The sequence below is a fragment of the Cyrtonyx montezumae genome, unplaced genomic scaffold (genome assembly GCF_038088225.1).
Source record: "Cyrtonyx montezumae isolate F1298 unplaced genomic scaffold, pur_monq_1.0 scaffold_24, whole genome shotgun sequence".
Taxonomy (NCBI): Eukaryota; Metazoa; Chordata; class Aves; order Galliformes; family Odontophoridae; genus Cyrtonyx; species Cyrtonyx montezumae.
In genome coordinates this window covers 7,562,020-7,586,618 of record NW_027071981.1, presented here as the reverse complement: position 1 = coordinate 7,586,618, position 24,599 = coordinate 7,562,020, and the positions used below count along the sequence as shown (strand labels likewise).

At 47.3% G+C, this 24,599-nt stretch overlaps 1 protein-coding gene across 1 annotated transcript in view; it reads right to left on the bottom strand.

Annotated features, from left to right (window-relative positions):
• Nucleotides 1-439: 439 nt before the first annotated feature.
• The window catches only part of WDPCP (WD repeat containing planar cell polarity effector), a 96,526-nt gene continuing 72,366 nt past the window's right edge, over nucleotides 440-24,599 (bottom strand). Inside the window, exons 14-17 of the mRNA XM_065739591.1 lie at nucleotides 11,591-11,714; nucleotides 6,620-6,714; nucleotides 5,459-5,487; nucleotides 440-1,517 (exon numbers count right to left, since the gene is read on the bottom strand). Of these exons, the coding sequence (XP_065595663.1) occupies nucleotides 1,467-1,517; nucleotides 5,459-5,487; nucleotides 6,620-6,714; nucleotides 11,591-11,714 (299 nt within the window). The 3' untranslated portion in view covers nucleotides 440-1,466. The remainder of the gene's footprint in view (nucleotides 1,518-5,458; nucleotides 5,488-6,619; nucleotides 6,715-11,590; nucleotides 11,715-24,599) is intronic.

Here is a 24,599-nt window from a genome sequence, read left to right as displayed (position 1 = left end):
CTGTGCCAGCAACCGGCAGCGCCCGTCCCACCGCGGGTGCCCCCGCAGCCCTTCTTCACGCAGGGAAAAGTTGTCCCGGCACCCATCCGGCAGCCGAGGGGGACACCACGCAGCTCCGTGCGGGCAGCGGTGAGCCGCTCTCGGCAGCGCCGGTCGCTGTGCTGCAGTGGGTGAGTGAGGAGCCCCGCACGCAGCCGGCGCTGCCGTGCCCTCCTCGTTGTCCCATCACCGCTCATTCGGGCACGAGAGCAGCAGTTACCGCACGTAGAATCCCACATGGGGCCGAGCCCCGGCCGGGAAGTGCCGGCACTGCTCCCGGTGCGGTGCCGTTCCCCGGCTTGGGCACCAAAAGCAGACCCCGCTCCTCCAGGATGAGACTTTACCACGAAAACCATCAGAGGACTTTACGGAAAGAAAAAAAATATACATATATAAAAAAATGAGATTTTAGGAAACGGCGTTCTGCATCTTATGTACATTTCTAGTATCACTTCCTGTATATTTTTAAGCTGAAATCCTCTTAGCATGCAAAGTAAATAGATTATGATATAGCGAAGGATTAGGAATCCCTGTCTGGTGTCGGATTAATCCCTCACACAGACCATCACTCGCGCTGACAGAATCGTGGCTGCCGTTCAGCGCACAGCTCAGCGTTCCACACTGTCCCCGCCGTCCCTACACGCCGCCCGACAGCGGGGCTTGGGGCTCTGGGGGACAAGAGCTGGCCGACAGCGAGCACACAGCTTTTACTGCACTCCATACAGGCTTTTTGCTCACACGTGGCTTCGGATTTGAAAGAAGTTTGCAATCTGCCTTCCATTTCAGGACAAAAAAAAAAAAAAAAGAAAATCAGATTTAAGACAATGGCGATGGGATGGAGGGGGGAGGGAGCCCTGAAAGCCGCCCTTACGGCCCCAGAGCCTGCGATGCCGCGGGGCTCGCTGCCCCTGGCGCGGTGTGAAGGGGCTGATTGGGATCGGGGCTCCAATGGGACGGTGCTTAAGAGGCTCGGCGTCTTATTTTAAAGGCAAAATAATGGTTATTCAGCTGAGATGATATAGAGAGATATGAAAATGGAGAGCATTCTTAGCAAAACGCCGCCGACTGCGGAAGGCACAGAGGTATCCTGAGTGGAGATGTTATCTGCCCCTATCTCAATGGAACGGTTCTCAGAGCCTGAAGTGGAAATTCAAATCTGCTTCCGAGCAAAGATTGCTAAAATATATAATACAGGAGCGCTTCTCCAGAGAAGTCTATGGCTGCGCCCGGTGCAACCAGCCCATGTCAGTCAGCAGGGAGCTGCAATTACTCCATTTGTTAATGTCAGTGAGTGGCACGGGGACAACTCGTCACCAAGATGTCCTCTGTAGGCACACGCGGGGCACGGGCATGCTTGCCATCGTGGGTCTTCTGCTCTGCTTGGAGCTGCGCCTCCTGGCAGGCTCTCCATGGACAGCATGAAGAGGTCACACCAGCCCCAGGTGCACGACTTGGAGAGAGCCGCTGCCTCCCGGCCCCTGCGGGGAGAAAATCAAGACAGTGTGGATGGGGACCTCGCCCTGGTGCCCCCATTGCCACTCGTCTGAAGACAGGGGACCTGGCAGTCAGGTGCAGGGTACCCCAGCTTCTCCACACTTCCACCCAACTGGCCCCCATCCCTGGCATCAGGAAGGCTAATGGCAAAAGCGAAACTTCATATTTTTGTTCATGTTTTCGTTAAAACATACTGCCAGCACATCAAGGTTGGGCTAATGTCAGCAGGGAGCCAGCCAGGTTGCCAGAGTGGTGTGGGGATGGCATTTTGCACTCCTAATACGACGCAAATAGCGATGGAGGCAGAACTACGTGCACATTACCTCCTTTCTGTGCTGTGCCGGTGCACAATGGAAAACTGAGCCCTCTGTTTTTGTACAGGACATGACAATGAGCACCACAAAGAGAGGGCATTTCATAACACGGGCTAGCGTGCCTGTGAAATGCATGAAATACTTGGAAAGAGCTGCAGCCCAGTGAGTCATTGCTTTCTTTTGAGTTACACAGAGCTGCTGGCTCCCCGTGATGCAAGCAGAACCAGGTGTGGAGCCGAGCACCCAGGGAAAAGTCTGCCTGCCCTGTCCCAAAGCATGTGGCTCTGCCCACGGGGTGGAAGCAGACTCTCAGTGCAGAGCAGTACCACACTTACACATTTGGGGTCTGAGGCTGCTGGGCAGCTCCTTGCTCCCCCAGGCACAGGGGCCTGCGTGCCCCAGGTTTTGGGTTTTTTGGCCTGTGCTCCGTCTGGGGAGAAGCACTCACCCTGCTCCAGCTGAGCACTGCAGACCTACCCACTTGTTTGGCTTTTGCATACGCTCTTTAAAAAAAAAACTTATTTGCAAACCTATCTGGCCACAGCAAGGCAGAGCTGGTGGTGCGGCGTGGGAAGGCTGCAATGTGGCATGGAGCCCAGAGGGCTGCTCGATGCAAACTGAAGGATGAGGAGCGACCACGTCTGGAGTTCCCTCCTGACATCTGCCCCTTTCCTGAAGCAGCAACCAGCAGTCATCATCTGATGAGAGTGGGGTTTTGCAGCATGGGAAGAGGGCTGCCCAGGGAGCGGTGTGGCTAATGTCCCTGGAGGTGACAAGAACCGTGGAGATGTGGAGCTGAGGGGCACAGTCAGTGGGCACAGTGGGGATGAGCTGGGGTTGGACATCTTAGAGGTCTTTTCTTACCTTAGTGACTCTATGAGCCTATGAACGAGGAGCTTGTATCGCAGCCCTGCCTGTCACCTTGAGTAGCTCCTCTTCATGGAAGAGAAGCATGAACAGGGAGAGCATCACCCTGTGCCCTAGAGAGCTCAGCCCATGGGGCTTTGCATGGTGATGGGGTGGTCTCAGTGCTCAGCCTCTCCAGGCCCATTCCTTTATTTTCCTGGAGCAAAAAACAGGAGAAACCTCATCCCTATGTGGGCAGCCTGCTCCCTGAGGACTCTGCTTGTTCTTCCAGGAGTGTTCCATGGGCCAAGGAAGGTGGGAAAGGAGAAGAGCCAGATGAAGTACCACCACGGATTCATGGGCTCCTGATTTTAAACACCTGGCTTTGTAGGCTAAGGCAGCCTGACCCCAGACCCCAGAACTCAGACATGACTCCTGTTTGCACCTGTAGGCACTGCTCCTTTTCCCTGAAAATGCCTCCTGGTCTCCCTCAGATGGCGTTGTGTAAAACCTTTCTGGCTGACAGTGATCCAGCTGAGAGATGGTATATTACAATAGTCACTTGGCAGCCACCAGGCACGTTGTCTTCGGTGCCTCAAGTTCCTGTAAATAAGCAAGATTTGCCTCCGACACGGAAGCAACAGAGCAGCTGAGATCCACGTTTTCCAGATGTTCTGAGGCTGGTGAGCAAGGTGCTGGGTGGCTCAGCCTGACTCCTCTGAGGCTGGGTGCTGCTCCACAGAGGCTATGACCTAAATAGCTTGCTCAAGATGCTCAGCGTGTGGAGTAATGCAGGCAGGGAGGGACCTCTGGCCTAGCTCTGTGCTCAGAACAAGGAGATGGGGCCAAACACAAACCACAAGCTGGGACTGCCATCGCCCATCACCCCGGGCACAAGTGTGCCCCTGCACCAGCAAGGCCCTGCCTCTGAGCCGTGTGCTGTAGGAAACCAATCTCATCCGACCACTTGGGCACCAGGCAGGTGGATATAGCTGAGAGCACGGAGTGTGAGGAGGATTGGGCCCACATCAGATGTGTTCCCCACTGGAGACTCCAGGCTTTTTGTGCTGGGACACATCAGCAATTACCCAGAGCTGAGGGGCACATGACAGATCCTCCCCTTCACGGGCAGAGATCGTCCCGCAGTGCTGACTGTGCAAGGGCTGGGCCTTGGGCATGATGCCCTCGGTGGCACAGAGCCCGGCGTGGTGAGGGCTCCCTCTGAGGCAATGCATGGGGCTGTGGTGGTGGAGGGATGGGGAGCAGGAGGGTGCAAGCCTTGGGACCTTGGGGGCATGGAGACTTGGGGATGGATGCTCTGTCTGTACCATCACAGGCCAGGACAGCCTAGCAGCACCAAGCTAACATCATGTGTATGGCTCTTCTGCCCCAAACCAGTGCGTACAAAGGGCTTCTCCATCCTCAGCACATTGTGCCCATCCACAGCCCCGCTTTGCTCACAGCTGCTGCCTTTGAGCTCTTCAGTACATAATGGGACGGTGTTTTTCTTGCTGTTCCTCCCTCAACATAACCTGTGCATCTGCACAGCCAAGATGACAATTCAACAAACTTTTGAATTGATTAGTTAATCCAGTCGCTCGCATGCAATGAGGAGCATCCTCTGCTCCACAGATCCGACCAATGTCCCCAGCCCATCCCTGCAGCCCCATCTCACTCCATACTGCACCCTCAGTCCACCACAGGGGACAGCCCACTGCTGCAGACCCAGCGTGGTGAACCCGGTCACCCACGGCCAGCCGTCCCCGTCCTCCACCCATCCCAAATGCTGCAGAGGTGGGGCGGGCGTGTGTTCTCCAGCGCTTCGGGACTGGTAGAACAGCTCTTAGAGCACGATTTCACTTGGCACAGCTTTGCAGTGAAAGAAAGAAAGAAGTGCCATCCTGCTCCACTGGGAGGTTGGAGCATTTCTTTTCTTTCTTTTTTTTTTTTTTTTTTAATGATCTGTTTGTACTGTGGCCAAACATTGAGTACTTTGGCCTCGAAAATAAAAGTTTCAACGAGAACTGTAATCGGGAGGAGGCTAAAATACAGGCAGCCTTCTGCCTCTGCCCGTGCTGCCGCCATGCAGATTGCATTTTATGTATTTTTTCCCCTGTAAACTAACACTGGAGGAGCGCTTCAGCGCTGCACGCTGCTGACTCATCACCCAATGTATGTGCTCTATTGGCACCAACACTGAGCCGCCCCAAGCGGGCACCAGCCCAGGCCGGCTCCTTATGGGCAGTGGATGGGTGCTGGGATTGGGACTGGGGCACGGGCCAGCCCCCCTCCTCATGTGGCTCCTGGTGGTGGAACAAGCACACACGCTGCCACAGGGGAGGAGGAGAAGGACTAAGGCTGGTTGAGGGAAGGGCTTGGCCACCCTTTTTGGCAGCACCTTTGCAGTTCAATCAGCTCTGAGTGATCACGAAAACCCAGGATAGGATTTCACTCCTCTCTACAGCTGCTGAAACCGCCAATCCAAGTACCAGCTAACTCACTGAGGTGATCGTGGGCTGAGGACAGCAAGGCCTTTTTTGTGTTCTATCCAGCAGCCAGCGGATCACGACCATTTTTGACCGCGATGAGCTCAATCCGCCACAGCCACGCGGTACACAGAGCCCTCCTACTGATCCCAGCAAGAGCCCTGCAGGCAGGCAGCTTGCAGGGGCAGGCTTGGGGAGTTTCAGGAAGTTGCAAAAATAAGAGTAAATAATAACAAGCAGAAATAATAAAAAAAGAAAAATAAATCAGAGGTGCGTTACCTGCTCTGTAGTATCTGGTCTCAAATTTCCTTCAAAAAAAAAAAAAAAAGAAAAACAGAACAAGACAGAAGATCACCATGTTATTTACATTCCACTGAACTCGTTGAAGAACCCAAATAAACAAGGGCACGGCGTTAGGTAACTCCTTCGCCTTTTTGATAGGTCCAAGCTATTTTATATCCTGTTATTCAATGGCTCAATTAAAATATTTAATTCATTGCTCCTACAGGTTCATACATGTAGGACACATATATTCCCTCAAACTCTACGCCAGGGTAAAGCAACAGTGATTTGTGCACACAGGACAGATTGGAGACACGGGGCAGCGATGGGACCGGGTTCCCACATCGTCCTCATTTGGTGGGTGCCGCTGGCAGCGGCAGTGCACCACTCGGGCTCTGGGTAATGTGGGGAGCTGTGGGGTGCCTCGGGAGGGCTGTGCTGCTGGAGGTGCTGGTAGTGAGGCTTCGTGTTACGGCTTGAGCGGAATTACCAGCCGCACACGTCAGAGAGAAGTCCCGCTGCAGGCAATAAAAGTGCCTCGCTTGGTGCTAGCTGGGGTGGCCTCTGGTCTCTCCAGGCAGGGCGTTCTGGCTCAGGGAAGGGAGCCTGGAGGAGGGCAGGGGACTGGCTCCCTTCTTTCAGTCCCATCATGCAGATGATGGAACACCCAGCAAGACAAAGGGCAGAAAAGCCCTTCTCCCTGTCTGGCTGGTGTTGCAGGATGACTCTCACTGTGGCGTTCTCCTGCTGGAGCACTGCTGGGCTGTTTTGGATCTGGTCTTGGAGGAGCAGGACAGCCCTACATGTGTGCTTGCAGTACTGCTGCAGAAGCAGTGTGAACTGCTGCCTCGCTAACCTGAAGCTGCTGGGGGACCTGGCCATTGCACACCTGACCACAGAGCGACACCAGAACTAACAAACCCTTTGCTTGTCTTCTGTCTGTGTTGAATCAGGAACAGCACCACAGGATCAGGAGAAATCAGCGGACTTTATGACCTGAGAGCTGGGACCAGAAGCCTCTATCCCTCTCCCTGCTGTGCAAAACAAGCTCAAGGCTTATTGAATTCCTAAACTCAAACTCTCTGTTCAGGTACCAAGCACTGTTACCTTTCCATCTCCATGCATCTGCGCATGCTCAGAAGCAACCTGGCCGCTTACCTTCCTGGTGCCCAGAAGAGGGTTTCTCCTTCAGGGCGGTGACACCTGCTCCAAGCTCCTCGGCGCTGTCCTCTGCCAGTGTGCAGTGAGCGGGTCTTAAAAACAAAGCAGATGTGATAGGAGGGGAGGGAGCAAGGGAGGTGCTGCAGAGCAGGTCTTATCAAGGCATATAAATATCTAATGGGCGGGAGTCAAGTGGACGGGGCCAGACTCTTTTCAGCATCGACCAGAGACAGGACAAGGGACAATGGACACAAACTGGAACAGCTTGAAAAGCTCGGATATTCCCAATGCCTTTTTTCCCTTCCTAACAGTGGATAGATGGCTATGCAAGCAGCTGGGCATCTGCCATGCAACTAAATGCAATGCTCCTCATCGGCTTTCCTGAGCCACGCTTAAGCTGCGGTAATGCAACTCCAGGTCGTACTAAGCTTTATTGCTTCAGCAAAAGAAACTAAGAAACTTCATTGGAGACCAGATTATGCCAATTGCAAAAATGAAGGGATTCTTCTGCTCTTCGACCCTATTATCTGCTCTGTAGTATCTTGATCAGCCTTCTTACACACAGCCTTGGATTGTGCTGAGACCCGTAAATTGCTTTTTTGGCTGTCAAATTGCCATAACCCTTCTATTTTTACGTTTTAAAAGAGCTTAAAACCGTCCATCCTCTTTGGACATGTCTTTAAAATTGACCAGTACTGGGAGGATTTCATGTATATCCGAAGGCTTAGAAGAAGATGTTACTTTTACCCAGCTTCCAGTCTTACTGTCAACAGACATGAAAAGCCTAGCGGGGATAAAAGGAACTTAACCAGTTCTGTCTAATGCATATAAATCTACCTAAGAGCTCAAGGCACTGGAACTACTCAGTGTGCTGCATTTATCTGAGCCTAAGATACTGAAGTGGGTCTTCAGCCCATGTGCCACATGCCTCGTCTGGATGCCAAGTTAATATGAATTAGGAGACCGAGATGAATAAACAAGGTCAGCCCAGGCTGGGCCAAATTGAATCAATGCAAAATAATTGTCAGTATTTTCTGTCAGTGCCGGTGGTTTATCTTGGCTCGGGATTCTCGGCGCTGTAGGTTATAGAATGTTTTCAGTGGAACAGTTGGCAGACATTGTATTGATTTTTCTTTGTTTTGTGAATGCTGGAAAAATTTCCATTAAGTCTACGTGGTGCTCATGTGACGAAGCCAGATTTCTTTTTCAAAACTTTTCGTGCTTCAAGAGAGCTAATGTGACCATATAGCACTCTAATTTAATCAAGAGGACTTTTGTCTGGAATCAAGAGGCTGTGCAGTGCACCTCAACGCATCTTGAGCACGTATTGGCTAATAAGAGTTAATTTTGTATTGTCAAGGTGCTGCGCACGTGCTAACTAATTAATTTGCCTGACATGCCGTGTCTGGATGCTGCTGTCACCTTCCCGAGGCATGTGAAGCTCCTGTTGCCTTCACTGGGGCTGAGCTGGGTTGAAGGATGACTTCTCTGGTTCTCTCTCTTTATGATGTTTTCATTGCCCATGTGTACACATAGGAAAGACTCCGAGGCCATCACATAATCACAGAACTGTAAGGGTTGGAAGAGACTTCCAGAGATCATCGAGTCCAACCCCTTGCCAAAGCAGCTCCCTAGCCCAGGTTGCACAATTAGGCGTCCAGGCGGGTCTTGAACGTCTCCTTGTGCTCTTAATGCTTCAAGTGGTGTGACTGCTGATGTTACAGGTTCAAAACAATGAGCATGCCTCTGCGCTTCGCATAGCAACTTTGTAGATGAGAGAAATACGTCTGTTTTTCAGCATGTGAAAAGCAACAGGAAAGTTTTATGATAAGAAACCACTGAGATCTTGTAAAAATATCAGATCTTATAAAAAAATACTGTCTTTATTTACAGGCAGCAAAAGAGGTATGCTGGTCAGAACACTTCCATGAATAGAAAAAAAAAATAATGAGAGAGAAGAAGAATTGCTGGGCTATAACGTATCTGCTGATTGGAAGGGCAGAATGGGGTCAAAACCTAAGTCAGCAATGAGACTTGTAGGATGTCCCCCATTCTGTGGTACAGTGGAAGAAACTGCACAGCAAATAAATTCCCCTACCTGCAGCACCGTCCAGCAGTTTTCACGGCCCATAACTCTGTATGTGCACTGCTTGGAAAGTTTATTACATGTCAGCACTGACATCACGTGCTGCTACTTCCATAAAACATCCCAGAGTTACTCCAGTTTTCTCTCTCATCTGTAAAACCCATTTTAGCCTCAAACAACGTTTTCTGCTTTCTGACCGTTAGGGCAAAACAAGCAGCTACAGACTGCCTAGAATAAGGTCTCAGAGAAATATATCTTCAAGACTATTTTATGAATGATCATCTTGGTCCTGGTCGCAGGCTCTGCCCTTCCTTGTTAGGCAGAGCCGGAAGGGAGACAGTGCTGTTAAGAGTTAATTGATTTGTTAATTATGCAGCCTGAAAACTGCACTTCTGTTAAACATATGCTCCCCGAGGGACTCCAGTAACAGGTTTATTAAGCTAAGCAGAGCATCTTCAGAGCTTGCCTGGGGCCTTTGCCTAGGTGTAATTCACGAGACACATCTCAGCTGTTCCAAAACAGAAGGACAGTCTGTGTTTAAATACAGGAGTAGAAGTAGTTGAGCTACATACATACAAAGAGAAGCTTTCAGAACCTTGGTTGAGACAGTGATCTGGGATGTATCTGGGTCTGAGAGGGTGGTGATGTTTGGCAATAAGTCAGTGACTTTGGGATGCAACTAGCTGGTACATGGACAGAACTGAAGAGGATGAATAAAAGACTGGGAAAGAACAAAGAGCAGCCATTGAGCACTGTCCTTGCTGAACACTGACAAGTCCCATTGTGGTGTCCTACAGAGGTACGGGGGGCTGCAGCTACCCAAAGGCAGTAAAGCCTGGTAACTCTGTCATGTACATCTGAATTCATGCATGCCAAGTGTATGTGAGCATGTACTGACATTAAGAAACTTCTGATTTACTTGCATAGATAAGGTTGTGGGGTTTTAATGGCACCGAACATTGACACTTGACTTGCAAAGAATGTTAGGAAGTTGGATGTTAGGTTGGAAAGGGCCTCTGAAGGCCATCTGGTCCCATCTTCTTCTCACAGTTGGTTCAGCTAAGTCAGATCCAGCCTCAAAGCTGGGGTGCATGACCCAGTGGGAACCTGTGGCACTGGTGAGCACTGGGCAGCTCACAATGAGAACAGCAACATATCCCCTTGTGCTAAGCTTGGGGCAGCTCTCCTGAGTACAGAGCTTAGCTCATCATGTGACCAGAAGGGACGTCTGCTGTGTGATGTCATGGCATGCCAGTGTGCAGGGGAACGAAGCAAACAAAAGCTATAGGCTAATGTTGCTCCCCAGACTGCAAATCAAGTCCTTCAAGACAATGTCTCATGGATTTCAGTGATGCCGAGGAGACAAATCAACAAGGTGCCCACAGTAAGTCACACAAAGCAGGGCTTGGCCAGGACAGGAGGCTGTATGGTGCATGGGGGTAGGGAACAGAAAGGAACTGTAGTAAATCTACTACAAAAATGGAATTATCTTCTTTTTTATTTTTGTCTCCAAAGACTTCAGACGCAAATAGGAAATGATTCAGGATGTACATTTATCTCACTGGTGAGCAGAATACATAAAGACCGAAAACTAGCATTAAACAGTGTGAGGAATGGAGCAAGTCAATAACAAAACAGAAAAATGACCAGGCTAATGAACAACAGAGGGCCTTTGGAGTGGGGAGGATGCGTCCTGGTTATTGATTTTGAAACTGCAGGTAGTGGTTGGAGGCTGTGGAGAAGTGGACAGCGAAAATGTCAGATATACATTTATGATGTGGGAAACTGGTTAGAATAACAATGTTGCTGTGCACTTCCTAAGACACTCAGCTGCAAGGCACTCTGCAGCTACAGTTCCATACGCTTTGCTGTATTTAAAGGTGTTTCTGTTGCTGTGTTTCAGGTGAATTCCCAGAGAGGACAGAAAGCACTTAAGTTCCAATTCTGGGTTCCCATGTTGAACCAACTTAAAGACACTTCCTAAAATGCTTCTTAACACAGAGCATGATGTCCCCTGATGCCTCAGATTAGGCAGCTGAATCTCCAGTAATGCAGAAGTATCCTGGCCAGAGAGATGAGCCAGAAATGTGATACACAAAATGTACTCAGCACAACTGTATACAAATAAGATGACCCACCACTGTGGAAGTTCAATGCTTTACTCATGCTACATTTTAACAATGTTTTTATATACAGCAGGGACAGAAAATATACTCAGTGGAAATAAATGTTTATTTTCTATTAGGGAAAATAGAAACAAATTATTTTTTAATCTCTATGAAGAGCTGTTTCATTCTAATTTCCAATAGGTTGAACAGGCCAGCGTTCAGATAGGTCTTGAATAACTCCATAGAGGGAGACACCACAATCTCTCTGTGTTCCATCACCCTTTCTGTAAAGATCTTCCACAAGAAAGCTTGGAACTTCCTATGTTCAAGTTTTAGACCATTGCTCCTCGTCCCATCACTACACACCACTGAGAAGAGCCTGGGCTCATCCATTCGCCTCGCATCTGCCTTTAGATATGTTAGCTAGCAACAAAACCATATCCACGCTTCCCAGATAATGAAGGGCCTTTGTTTCTCTCACAATGAGCAAGTTCCAGATTTTATTCAACTTCGGAGGCAGTGTGCCCTCATAATACCACCCTGGGGATTTTGATCCCAGGGCTGGTGACAAGCTTATAGACTCCGGTGAAGATCACACTGGATATTTAGAAGAGCTGCTTACACCCACACCTACCCAGCACAGAATTTCCATTGCCACATTTTTCTCTTCTGCACATTTGTTGAAGCAGGCCTGCATCTACCCAAGTGTTTTAATTTGAAAGTGGTTGTGAGACAACTGGGGCCATCAGGAACAAGCACAGCAGCTCGGCTCACCTGTTGGAAGAGGTCAGTGCGTCTGCGTTGGCTGTGGGCACGTTGCATTCAGTTTGGTGCTCCGGGACCTGACCGACAAAGGCCTCGTGCAATGTGTCCTCTTCGTCTGTGTGCCCCAGGAGCTCTGTAAGACCAAGCAAGTTATGAGATCAGGCTGGCTCAATGGAAAAGCACCAAGCAAGTTGACAGCTGTTTGTCTGAGGTGTCACAGAAAACCATACGTTTATGCACAACTTTCACCCTTGACTTCTTGCCTTGAAATGGAGCCCAAGTAGCTGACTACCAGCAGCAACTGCCATGTGGATCCAAGTCTGAACCACTGGATGGGTCCCCATCCTTGTGTAGCCCCCTCCTTAGGATCACAGAATCATTAAGGTTGGAAAGACTGCTCATCCAGTCCAACTGCCAGCTTATCCCCACTATGCCCACTGATCATGTCCACATAATCACATTTCCTGAATTATTCTTATCTTTGTTCCAAAATATTTTAGTCAATGATGAAGTCCTGAAGCCTTCAGACACATGAAGGATGGGTCTTCTATTCCCAAATTCCAGTGTGAACCTTTTGAGGAGGGGAATTACTTGAAAACACCCAAACAACCTAGAAATACAAAGGAGGAACTGTATGTTCAAAGTGTGACACTTAAAGTAAATAAATAAATAATGAAATCAAACTGCAGGCTGCCAGAATTTGGATTGAGGAAAAATGCTGTTACAGATATAGACTTTAAAACATTTGTTTTCCTCAAAATTGTAAGACCCTTTTGCATTTATTTTTTTCTTTTTTTTTTAATCCTGTTTTTCTGCCCTTGTTCTCTGCCTTCCTGGATCCTGTATAAGCTAATCTGCACGATACCCATGGCAACACCATGGGCAGTGTGGAGAACATAATGCTCCTGTGAGCACTGCTATACTGCTGCTTTACATTTTGACCAGAGACTCAGGATGCTCACCAGATTAGGAGGGCAAAGCTACTTGTAAACATTCCTGCATCTCTCAATCCTAAAAAACTAATGCTGTCAGATGGCTGCAGACTACTCCTACACTCCATGCTACCCAGATATTATTAGTGCCTGTGATGTGCGGGAGGGTGACGTCTGGCAGCCAACTGAGCTTCCTCAAGTACTCTATCTTCTCGGAGCTGCCCTTTCCCAAGGAGGGAATAACGTGGAGAATCGCAGCGAGCAGCCAACTCGGTCAGGGGCAACACCTCCAAGCATGCACACAACACTGCAATAAATAAATAATAGACTTGCCTTGAATAATAAACCAGCTTTGGCGCATTTTTCCTTTATCTTGAATAAAAAACACAAGGAGAAAAAAAGAAAACAAAAGGGGGGGGAGGGGAGAGAGAAACATGAGCAATGCTCTGAGTCTGGGAAGCTCTAGGGCAAGTGAAGTGGGTTCCTCTAAAGGCCTCCTCTTGAAGCCTGTGCAGTGAGCAGCCATGAGAAGAAGGGAAACAATGTCAGTAACTTAAAAGGCACAGGTACTGCTTTTGGTGTGTGTGAAAAGCTCTGGAAAGAGGTTTAGAGAGCATTCCTGCTGCTGTATGCTCAGGCAAAATCCAGCAGTGCTTTTGCAGGATGGGCACTGACACCCCTTGCTTGGGAATAAGGTTCTCACTACCACACCACATTCTGCCTGTTCATTAGGTGCTTGGCAACGTCAAACCCTCTAGCTTTCTAAATGTTAAGGCTAAACCTCACAGGGTGAGTCAAACTGGTGTCACTCATCTATTTTTTAATTTCTTTTCACCAATGTCTGATTTCAATGGCTTCCCATTACTTGAAGGAGCAGTGGTATTTTGGAACATAAAAGCCTGAGAAATGCCAGGAGAGGAGAGTATATCAAGAAACAAAATAAGACTTGGTTGAGTTTGATCTCTTCCCATTGTCATGTTGCCTCACATGTTCTCTTCCCTGCTCAGAACCCTGACTGGGGATGAGAGCAGTTCTCACCTATGGGAAATGCAAATGAATTTCTCTCCTTTTTCATACCTCAAATCAATAGCTGAGGCTGAACTCAGGTTGCTATCACTGAGCCTGTCCTGTCTGAGTGTACAGCTGCAGTGTTGCAGCATGATGTTAGATATGATCCGATGCCACATGTGGTTCAGAGCCACAGAACCTGATGAGAGCTCCCTACAGTAAAGACACATGCTTTTGTGGTGGGGCACTGACCAATTTTCTCTGGGAGAAGGGGATTTGAATCCAAACCTCAATTCTGAAATCTTGAGAGTTGGTATCTCGGCTAGCATTGTTGTTTCATCTGTAATATCATTTATCAGATACAATAATATGAATTAAATAACACTTAGAAATATTTATCTACCAAATCCCAGTTGTCACAACAGTGTTAGGATAACGTTTTACCCACACAATGTGCATTCTGCATTTACTCCATTTGCTGATGGCTGTTCTCAATCCACCTTTAGCACCCAGCAGAAAGAGATCAGGATATTTCTTCACAAGTCCCCTGAAAGTTCTCCTGTGCTTTATGGAGCAGGATGCACTACGAACATGACGCGCAGGTTCTGAGATCTCAGCCTTCCCTGCATCACTATTTGACTGTGCCTATCCTCTGTTGGATCAGTGTCTGCAAATCAGAAGCTGTTTTCATTCTCCAGTCCCCTCCACTGTGCTTTCAGGAATAATAATAATAAAAAAAAAAAACAACCAACATTTGAAAGCATGCAATCACACAGCAAAACGAAAACCTTCTTTGAATATAGTTTGCAAACCCGACAGCTCTACTTAACAGAAGCCATTACATTATTTACAAAGCAGCAGCTGCTCTTGTAAAAACCCAGCCTTTTTGGCATGAAAAATAAACTAGTTGATAAGTGAATGATAAGCCATTTGACTTCTTCGTAGTGTGCTCAGCATGGTATGCAGAGCCAATTCTGTACAATCTGATGTCTACAGAGCAATCCTAATGCACGACCTCCTTAGGCAACGGGGACACAAGGAGCCTTTAAAGTGCTGAAGCAAGCATTTAATCAGAACTCTTCATGCTGATCTTTGAAAAATTCAATAAGTTAAAAAATGTAACTCCTGCTAAAGATAAAATATCAGGTTTTTGCTTTAGGAGTTGCAAATATATCCCAATGAACTCCCAGTGAACCACGCAGACTTCAGGCACACTGCTCCTCTTATTGAAGAAAGAAATATACCATAGCATTGTTTTGGAAAGAAACAAATCAAAAGTCCAAAGCAATACACACGGTTAGGTGGAAGGAGTGCTGCAAACACCGTAGTAAGAACCCCAACAATCACACCTTTTTATTTAGGCAGTTCAACAAAATTCACTTTTTACTTGAACAGCTACTACCACCTTAATAAACACCTATCTCCTTGTACTATGCGAGCCATTCTCTATTTTGTTACTACTATTCTAACTCTGACATGCTGAAATTGGTCTCTCATGCTGTTGTGTGTCACTTTTTAAGGGAAATAACTGCAGCAGGAAGCATCACCCAACCAAAGTGGAGGCATTTCTACAGCCAACGGATTGCCTCTCCAGGTACCGAACTCAGAGGGAACGTCACTACCAACAGATGCATGGGCAGCTCTCCTTCTGGGAACAACTGTTTTCCCAACATAGTCTTTCTAAATTAAACAGTCTATTAAATTCATCAAGTTTCCTGCAGGGAAACCACTTCAGAGCAGCCAGCTTTGTTGGGGGATGTTGGGAATATAAACTCTTCTTCTTCTGCTCTAGTTTTCTGCGGCTTCTTATTTCAGATTACTTTTACATTATTTTGTTAATTCCCAGAGCTGCCATGCCTTCATTTGACAAACATTACTTGTTGAAATACTGTTTTTACAGTACTTTCAGAACTCACTGAGTACAGCTGTTGCTGCACATTCAGTCAGAATACCTCCCATTTCTGCTGTAATTTAACAATTTGATACTTGAGAAGATAAGGCACTTCAATCACTACTAAGCAGCAGCAACTCTTAGCACGAGCACAACATGTCATTATTTCACTGATTGGATATTAGGCATATTAGCAGCAGCAAAATGGCTTTGGTGAGTATGCCAGAAAAAGGGATAATTGAAATAAAAGTGATGCGATCCTAGTAAAGAAACAGTTAACATTTACAAACAACTCTTTTTTTTTTCAGTAGGGCAGACAGACTATGACACTTAGCAGCCTTCTGCTTGCAGTGAAACCTGGCTTTAAGCTTTCTTTACGTGGAAATGCCAAGTCCTCACTAGCTCCGGCAGAGATTTCAATCTTCACTACTCATTTGCTCTGCTAGAATTATACACAAGATTAAGCTAACCACTATATAGGCTGAGCAGATCGTTTTATATCTCCCTGGAGCCTAGGTAATCAGGTTCCTCAGAAATTATGCTAGCAGTGCCAATACTACTTAATTTAAAGAAAAAGGTGTGTCTTACAGGAACAATCCAGATGTGGTAGCACCAAGCTGTGATGGGTCGCCAGCAGAAAACCTGAACAGCCAAGGATTTGCTTCGACTCCAGGCCCTCTCCGCCCAAAGGCTTGACTGATGTCCCAGCCATGGAGAGCTTGCGCCTCCAGATGTTATCGGGTTGCCCAAACCCTGTGAAGTCTGACTGTAATCTTGGCAGCAGGGAGCAGCTCTTCTCTCAGCTGCCGGTGCACGAGAAGGAGCTGGAGTGCTGAGGAGCCACAGTGCCAAAGCTCAGCTCAGCTGCCCAGGGCTGCTCGTGTTGAGCAATTACAACAGGCGCAGGAAGGAGAATGCTCCTGGTGACTAGGCATTTTCTTTGTTCAGTAAGTGGTACTTCAGACCTTTTTTTGTCCCATTCTGTGTGACCACCTAGTTCTAGAGGAAGGCTGTGCTAGCAAACACAGAGGTTCCTGCTGCATGGGTGCACGCTCTGGAGCACCAAAGCTAAAGCACTTCGGGAGTCATAGAATCAAAGAATGGTGTGGGTTGAAAAAGGATCTCAAAGATCATCTAGTTTTAAACCCCCCTGCTGTGGGCAGGGCTGCCAACCACTAGAGCAGGCTGCCCAGAGCCACATCCAGCCTTGCCTTGAATGCCTCCAGGGATAGAGCCTTCACAACCTCTCTGGGCAACCTGTTTCAGGGAAGACCTCATCTTTCTTCTGTGGTGCTCCAGAGATGCCACAGAGGCCCAAGAGCCTCTAGCATTGCAAGCCTCAGCCCAGAGCATGCTGAGCAAGTGCTGCCAAGCAGCGTATTCCTCTCCTGCTCACCCTTGACACTGCATGCAGGGCACACCCTCTGCTCAGCACCTCCAGCACAGGGACCCAGCTGCTCCCTGCCAGCTCCTGCCCTGCAGGCATTGAGAGCAGAGAGGGGATGCACCAGCCAGGGGAGAAGAAAACCATTTTGGGGGGTTAATTGAGAGACACCTGCAAGCACAAGATGCAGGATGGAAGCCTGCAGACAAACGCTGCCAGCTGGAAGTTGGCCAAACTGATAAAGGGGAAAAGAAACTGAGGTTTAAGTGTTCTGAATGCTGAAGGCTTGGAATTCAAAGTGGAGCTCAAGGAACCTCCGAGCCACCAGGTCCATACAAAGAGGCTTCAGGAAGATATAAGCCTTCTGAAGTACAGCTTTATCATCCCACACAGAGCTTCCAAATGGCTTGGATGAATGGTTGAGGGATATCTCATAGCAGCTAGGGGTGCTTGTGCAAAGGAAGACGATGCCCAAGGATGAGCTGCTGTGGAGGGCAGGAGCTGCTTTCCACAGGAAATGGAAAGGAACTGCATCTACCCACGGGAGGCTGGAAGTATGATGTAGCTGTGGATGTTTTCCCTTTGCTTGGCAGAAAAAAAGCTGCTCCCCCAGGTGGGAGGTGAGGAAAGCTGGAGCATCAGCTTCGGCACCTGATGATAATCCTGTTTTCACCAGGTCTACGTGGACTGAGGGATCACAACCAGAACCGTCCCCTAGGTGCTGTTCAACATGATCACCTGGGTCTTCATACAGGCTTTTTTCAGTCAGATGAGGTCAGAGCCCTTTACAGCACAGGCTGCACCATCAGCCCACCTTACAGCAGGAACGAGAGCAGTGTGAGGACAGCGAGGCACGACCAGGGCATGCTACGGCTCCCGGTGCAGGAATACATTTGCAAGTGGAAATATCTTAGTAGTTCTTAGTTGTATTATCAAAACTTCTGGAGCAGGTGCATGTCTTTGCTGTAGTGCTGGAGCAAGGCTAGAGTTCAAGAGTTAGCTAATTGTATCTCTCTCAAAAAGGAATTGCCTCAGACCAGTTAATTTGTCAAGATAACGAATTGCAGCAATTCTCCTCTGCTGGAGCTGGGCCACTAACACTGATCTGAACTGTATTTAAACTCTTGATGACAGAAACTGAAAGAGATATTGCAATACTGGAGGTACAGGTTCCTAAAGCAAAACTGCATGTACAGCTGGTGCTGAGAGGCAGCGAGGGCATGCGAGTACACATCCTGCATATCCCTGAGATATGAAGAAATTCCTCGGGGCACTGACTCTGGTGCCTGGGCAGGCAGAGTTCATCTTGAATCTTTGGGAGTGATTGAGGTCCAAAGAGGATAACACAGTATCCATGGAGGCATTTTTGCTATGGGAGGTAACTCAAGCAGAATTTTTAACTCCCCCAAAAAAGAAACAAACCCCAGAGTGCTGGTTTGAAGTTATTGCCACAGCTGCAACAAGACCCTCTGTGGGCCTGATGCTGTGATCCCCATGGTGATGTATTCTGGCAAGACTGAGCTCACTCCTACATTATCTTTCTGTTTTTCTTTTTTCCTTTTTCCTTTTTTTCTCCTTACTCTCATTCTTTTTATTTCTTTTCCATTTTCCATTTTCCCTTTTCTGTCGTTGTTGTTTCCATTTTCCATTTTTCCTTTCCTTTTTCCTTCCCTTTCCTTCAGTAAAGACAAGTTTGGATCGGTGGGAAAGAAGAAAACCTACAAGAACTGTCACTGAAAACACAGTCTCAGCCCACTGACTGTCCACTCCTGCTAGAAGTGAAGCAGATGGTGTCAGTCCAAGTGAAACAATGTGTGCTCTTATGCCACAGGATAAACATGGGAGCAGAATGAATCCTGTAAATTGATTTATGGGAACTGAAAGGATTTGGGCAACACAGTCCCTGGGAGGATGCTCTGGGAATGATTAAGCTTTTCCCTAGGCATCTCTGGGCTGCCCCTCCAATGACACCAGGACAAAGCCTCTCTGCTAATGGCATCTCCTATGAGTGGAATGGGACGCATCAAAGTCTCTCCCATTTGAGTTTTCTGCTGTTAGAAACAAACAAGGATATTTTCAGGAATGATTTCATGCTGTTAGGTAAAACCAGAAATAACACCAGGTGAGGACAGAGAGGTGTGCAAGACTTTGGACAAGGACACTGTGCCTCTCTCCTGCCATTGGCACACCTGCTTTGAGAAAAGTTTCAGCCAACAACAAACTCGGTTGTTGACAAATATGCGACTGTATTCCTGCCTTATAACCTAACAGTGTGAGGCAGCAGCCAGGCAACCCTCTTCAGAACATGCTGGCAGAACGATCTATGGACAAATAACTTTCTTTCTCATGTTATTCAGAATAATCATTCCCTACCTGTAAGTCCACTTAGTTTAGAAATGTGGCTTGCATTTTGGATTAGAGTCATCCACAGGCAAAATTATTTCAAAACAGTTAATCTGGTTGTATGCATACAACCCCTCACAATTTGATGGGATGGTGAGGAACTCTTGAGGGTACAGCCCTGGAATTTCTTACCCAAGCTGCCAGCACTTACATAGACCTACCTTCCTCAGGGCTCATCCAAAGCTTACAGGGAGCAGGGTTCAGTTCAAACACTCGCATTTATGAAGAAGAAATGGGCTTTTGAAAACTGTCTTCTGCTGTTGTCCTGTCAAGTACCAAAGCGTGTGTTGTCCTCGCATCTAAATGCCACGGCCAAGTGGTAAGCTAGGATACTCCTGGTCTTGGGAGGGCTCATTGCGCAGAGTTGGGTACAAGGCTGGAGATGAAGTGCATGCAGCCTCTGCTAGGACATGTGAGAGACTTCTAAAGGGCACCTTCACACTGCTTGCCGCTGGTTCCTTGCCTTCAGCTGCGGTAGCAATGCCTTGCTGTGCACAGATTGCAAAGAGAGGGCTTAAACTTCATGGTGGAAAATGAAGAAGGGATCTTTGCAGCACAGGTTGTCCTGTGCAATATGTACTAATAAGTTTTTCCTCCCAAGACCTTTCTGTAGCTGAAGTCTCCAAGGGAAGGAACTGGCCCTCTCAGACCGGAGATCTGGGCTTTGGCTGCTCTGCCTGCGTACGCAGTTGCCATGCAGTGATGTGGGATACGCACAGTGACCGAGATCGGCACCCCTAGGTCCTGCTTCATCCAGAGCTAGTGTGATGTGACCCAAACACCAGCCACGGTAGGGACTGACCTTGTTTTCTTGGGGAATCCGACGTAAAAGGGGATATAAAAATGCTCTTGACACTTACCTCACAGGATGTTGTGAAGCTTAATTAAATGTGCGCAAAAGCATTTTGAGATCCTTAGATGAAAGGTGTTTTTATAAATGCAAATTGTAATAATTACTACTAGTAACCACCACCAACTACAGAAACAATTAATTCAGGTTGCCACAGGCCATCACAACAACGTGTGCAAAGAGGCATCGGCCATTTAATGACATATATGTTGTGTGAGAACTAAAAGCCTTAAAAAAGCAGTAAACAAAGAGGAAAAAGCGAGGTACTCAGGCTTGGTGCTTGGGGCTTGCCTGTGTGCAGCTAGCAGAGGTTTCTTGCTGCTTCCATCTCCCTGTGCTTGCACGGTGGTTTCCTCCCGAGGGGAAGAGCATCAATGGCGATAAAGTTCAGTCCGAGTGTTTTTGATGGTTAATGTTGTAAGGAAGAAGAGCAAATAAGTCGGCAGATGAAAATAAATAAATAAATAAATCAGGAAATATGTCGAGATGGCTCGGTATTTTTTGGGTGAGCTCTCCCGCTGCCCCCCAGGCCCTGCCCACTTACAGCATTGCAGAATAGGCTTTGGCTAGGGGCTATTATCCAGCTGACTTTCCAAGGGCGAAAACAAAAGCCAGGCAATCAAGATGTGTCTGGCCAAATACTTGAAGGCCCAGTGCACACATTTAGCTGACAACTGACTGAAATCTGAACCATTTCGCTCAGCCTTTCTTGTTGCTTCAAAACTGATTTGAGCTTAAATAGCTCAAACCTACAGGTGTTTAAATTCCCTCCCTTGTCAGCAGAACAGCCTCATCAGACATGGTCTGAGGATGTGGTCAGACTGGAAGAGATATCCAAAGACCCCACAGGTGAATCCCAAAGAACAGGCGAGCCCACCTGTGCCCCTCAGGCTTATTTCACTGCTTTCCTTTAAAGAGGAAAATTCAGAAGAGTGGTAGTTACTAAGCATCCAACTTACCAAAGCAATTAGCCTAAATGCACTGCAGCTAGAAATTTAAGCAATGCGCTGAATTTAATTTGAGAATTCATGGTCATAAGACTGAAACCTTTAACATTTAACCTAGCAGTAAATTAAATCAGTGTTCTGATCAAGTGAAACATTCCATGCTATTGAAGTTCGAAAGTGTGAAGCGTACACTTATTAAAAGGAGATTTTTTTTCTTTTACTTTTAATGAAGAAAAAGTTGGGACCGGTTGGTTCCCTAATCCAAATAATAGAAAAATGGGAATACCATCTGTAAACAAAACAATAATTACAAATCAGTAGTGCTTGCTGGCTTCTGCCAGACAAATGTGCTCACACACAGTCAGTGGGACTCGTGGAAAAGAGGTGGCTTATGCTGGAAGGCTGTGTAGAGTAAACTTACTCTGATTTTAGCAAGCTGATTACCATGGAACATATATCAAAATTAAAAACGCTTGCATGTTTTGTTTTGTTCTTGTTTTTTTTCCAGTCCATTTGAAAATAATGACTCCCTGCTTTTGTTGTTGTGCTTTAAGAATTAGGATACAAAGTCTTGAATTTCTTGGGTAAAAGTTCCCATAAAAGGAGTGCCAAGCTTTGTCAGGTCTGTGTGTGTGCATATCTGCATAGGAAACATGGGGGTTGGGCTTGATGATCTCCAGAGGTCCCTTCCAACCCCTATGATGCTACAAAACTAGCTGTGCTGATGAGACAAATTCAAAACTTGGCATACATTTGGTGCCAATGCGTTATGCTAAAACCTCCCTGGTGCCAAAGCTATTGTGATATGTGTATGTGCAAGTTGTGTGTATGCACAGACACACATACACGTGCACACAACACACATTCTGACATCCTGCTACTAAGCTCTCTTAATGACACTTATACAGTGCTCAATTCAGAGTCTCTTGGCTAAATCCCATCGCATGAGATAAAACTTGGATGCGTTTTCTAAAGGCACCTGAAGGCACTGGGACATGAAAGCAGTTGGGGTATTAGAGCACACCTTGTTGTAACCATCTCTGGAGCACTCTGACTGACACTTGACAATTTAGGAGCAAGGTGTGGCTAATGAAGGCACTGAAGCAGGTATCAGGGCAGCTTCTCCCTGATAGGCATTTTGGGGCTGTCACTCACCTGGCCAGCTCACTGCACGGGCTTGCTGACATCTGGTTTGGGTGCCCAAAGGCCTTAAAGACTTCCATGTCCAGGTCAGCATGGAGGGTGCCTGAGTGGGCAGTGAGGCCAACGGAGGAAAAATGCCAAGAGAAATATCCCAGTGCCTTCCCCCAGCCCCATTTCATTCCCTTCCTCACTCTTTTTCTCACTGAAGTGCACAACAGGAGTTTGGAGATAAGATTCTGTCTCAGACAGATGCTCACCTTTGTAGAAAAAGAAATATATATTCTTTTAAGAGGAGGTAATTAACCTAGCCTGCATTCTCTGATATCTGTTGAATACAGTGTTGCTTGTCAGCTGCTCCTTTCATCACTTAAAGCGCATTTTGTGTCCACGGAAAGCAATTAAGGTTCAATAGGGAAAGTTTGCCCTTATAAAGCATCTTTCCACATTCCTGCATTATCGAGTGATCCTTTCCTTCCCCTACATGCCAGCAAGAGCCCTGCTCGCAGCCCACATCTCCTAGAGATGTTAGCTGCCTGCCTGCCACCCTGCTGCCTCTGTCCTGCTCTAGGGTGCAAACCACAGCATTGGAGACAGCTTTCTAGGCAAGATGAGAAGCACAAGGAATGGGAGAACATCATGGCAATAAAGTTAAGCAATGCTCACAATCTTTCCTATCCCTGAGGAGGCATGAGAAAAGCAAAGCTGTCCCCAAAGGGTTTTCTTGCACAACAGATTCCCTGATCCCTGGGAAAGCCAACCTGAGCTGGCCATTGCACTGCCCCGATCTTAATCAGATCCAAGTCAACAGTGGGAACATTCCTGGCTTCAAAGGTAAAAGGGGAAATGCCACCCTACAAGTACTTGGGATATTCTCAACACTAGAGGGATCAGAAGAATATTTCTGAAAATAATTTTCTTCTGACAATTTCTTTTCTTTTTTTCTTTTCTTTTCTTTTCTTTTCTTTTCTTTTCTTTTCTTTTCTTTTCTTTTCTTTTCTTTTCTTTTCTTTTCTTTTCTTTTCTTTTCTTTTCTTTTCTTTTCTTTTCTTTTCTTTTCTTTTCTTTTCTTTTTTCTTTTCGCCAAAACTGAATTTTATTTCATATCCGTACTAACTTTCAAAACTCCCATCTAAACAAAAACTGTTTGCCACCTTTGTCATCTCATTTCAGGAAGCATTTGAAACCTGATTTAAAACCAAGCCCCTTCATGTATATCACACTTTTACTACTTCCTTACTTTGCATACCATCAATACACTGAAATAATGAATAGAAAAAAGTTGTTTTGAAACTGTTTTTTAAGTTTTTAGATCCTTTCCTTCTGAATGAATGGAACTTCTTGCTGTTTTTTCAACCCTACTATTTTATCCAATCTCAGCAGGCATCACCTTACAGGAATACCTCAGCAGCTGGCAGAGCTGTTTACCTCCTACAGACTGCAAATTACCAATAGCGGCGACTGTTTCTTTTGCCCCAGCACAGCACGTCGGGGCGGTGTGTGCAGGAGCTCTTCCCCTGCTTTGGTAAATATCGCACCTCTCTGGAACCACAGCACCAGGAGCCCGAGACGCACGGAATGAAACGCAAACAGACTTATCTGCTAGTAAATAGCTTCCATCAGGCGGTGGAAAAAACCTGAAATAAGGTGTTGCTGGCTCTGCTCTCCCTTCCCCTTCCTCTCGGTTGGATGTTGTGTTTTCCCCGATTCCGAAAGGAGAAGTTGAGGACGGAGAGGCTTGCCCGCCCCTAAAATAGCCTTCGTACATCATGGTTGTTGTCACACTGACACCTAACGGCAGATAGCAACAAGAGTATCACGGCTGGCTGCCCAGCGGCGCGCTGTAAAAATTCCTCCAGATCACATAAAATAAGTGAGCTTTAAAACAGACTGAGGCTGGCTGTGCTCTAACCTGCGGGAGGACGCTGCCGGAAAGGTGATGGAAAGAAGCCAGGGCCGCTGGGGATGCTGCGGGAAGGAGGGGTGCGTGTTGCAGAGGATTCCCCAAAGGAAAATGAAAACACCAAGGGCTAAAGAGAGCCGCCCAAAGTCACCCAGGAGGTCGGGGATGGACTGAGAGGACTGCCATCAGTCGGTCACTGACCTGCTGGGCTGTTCCTGATCCCGTAAGTGAGCAGCACCCCGCTCAGACACGCAGAGTAGGTTGCAGCAGCTGTGCAGTTGGCAGGAGCACAGTGCAGCCAACCATGTGCACATGGGCTACACGTCCACCCTGTGAGCTAAAGGACTCCCCATCTGCAGGCAAAAAACAAGGGCTCCCACTAAGCACTTCATGGCTGGTTTTCCTTGGCCACAATGCATCCGCTGTAGTAAATACATACATAAGTGTATTGAGTGTCAACCATTTGGTTATTAAAAGTTGGTGCTGTTTAGGTGGATGTGCGGTGAACTTCCGCATTGAGACTGAAATGATGATTCGGGAGAAGTTCAGGCTGGGTTCCA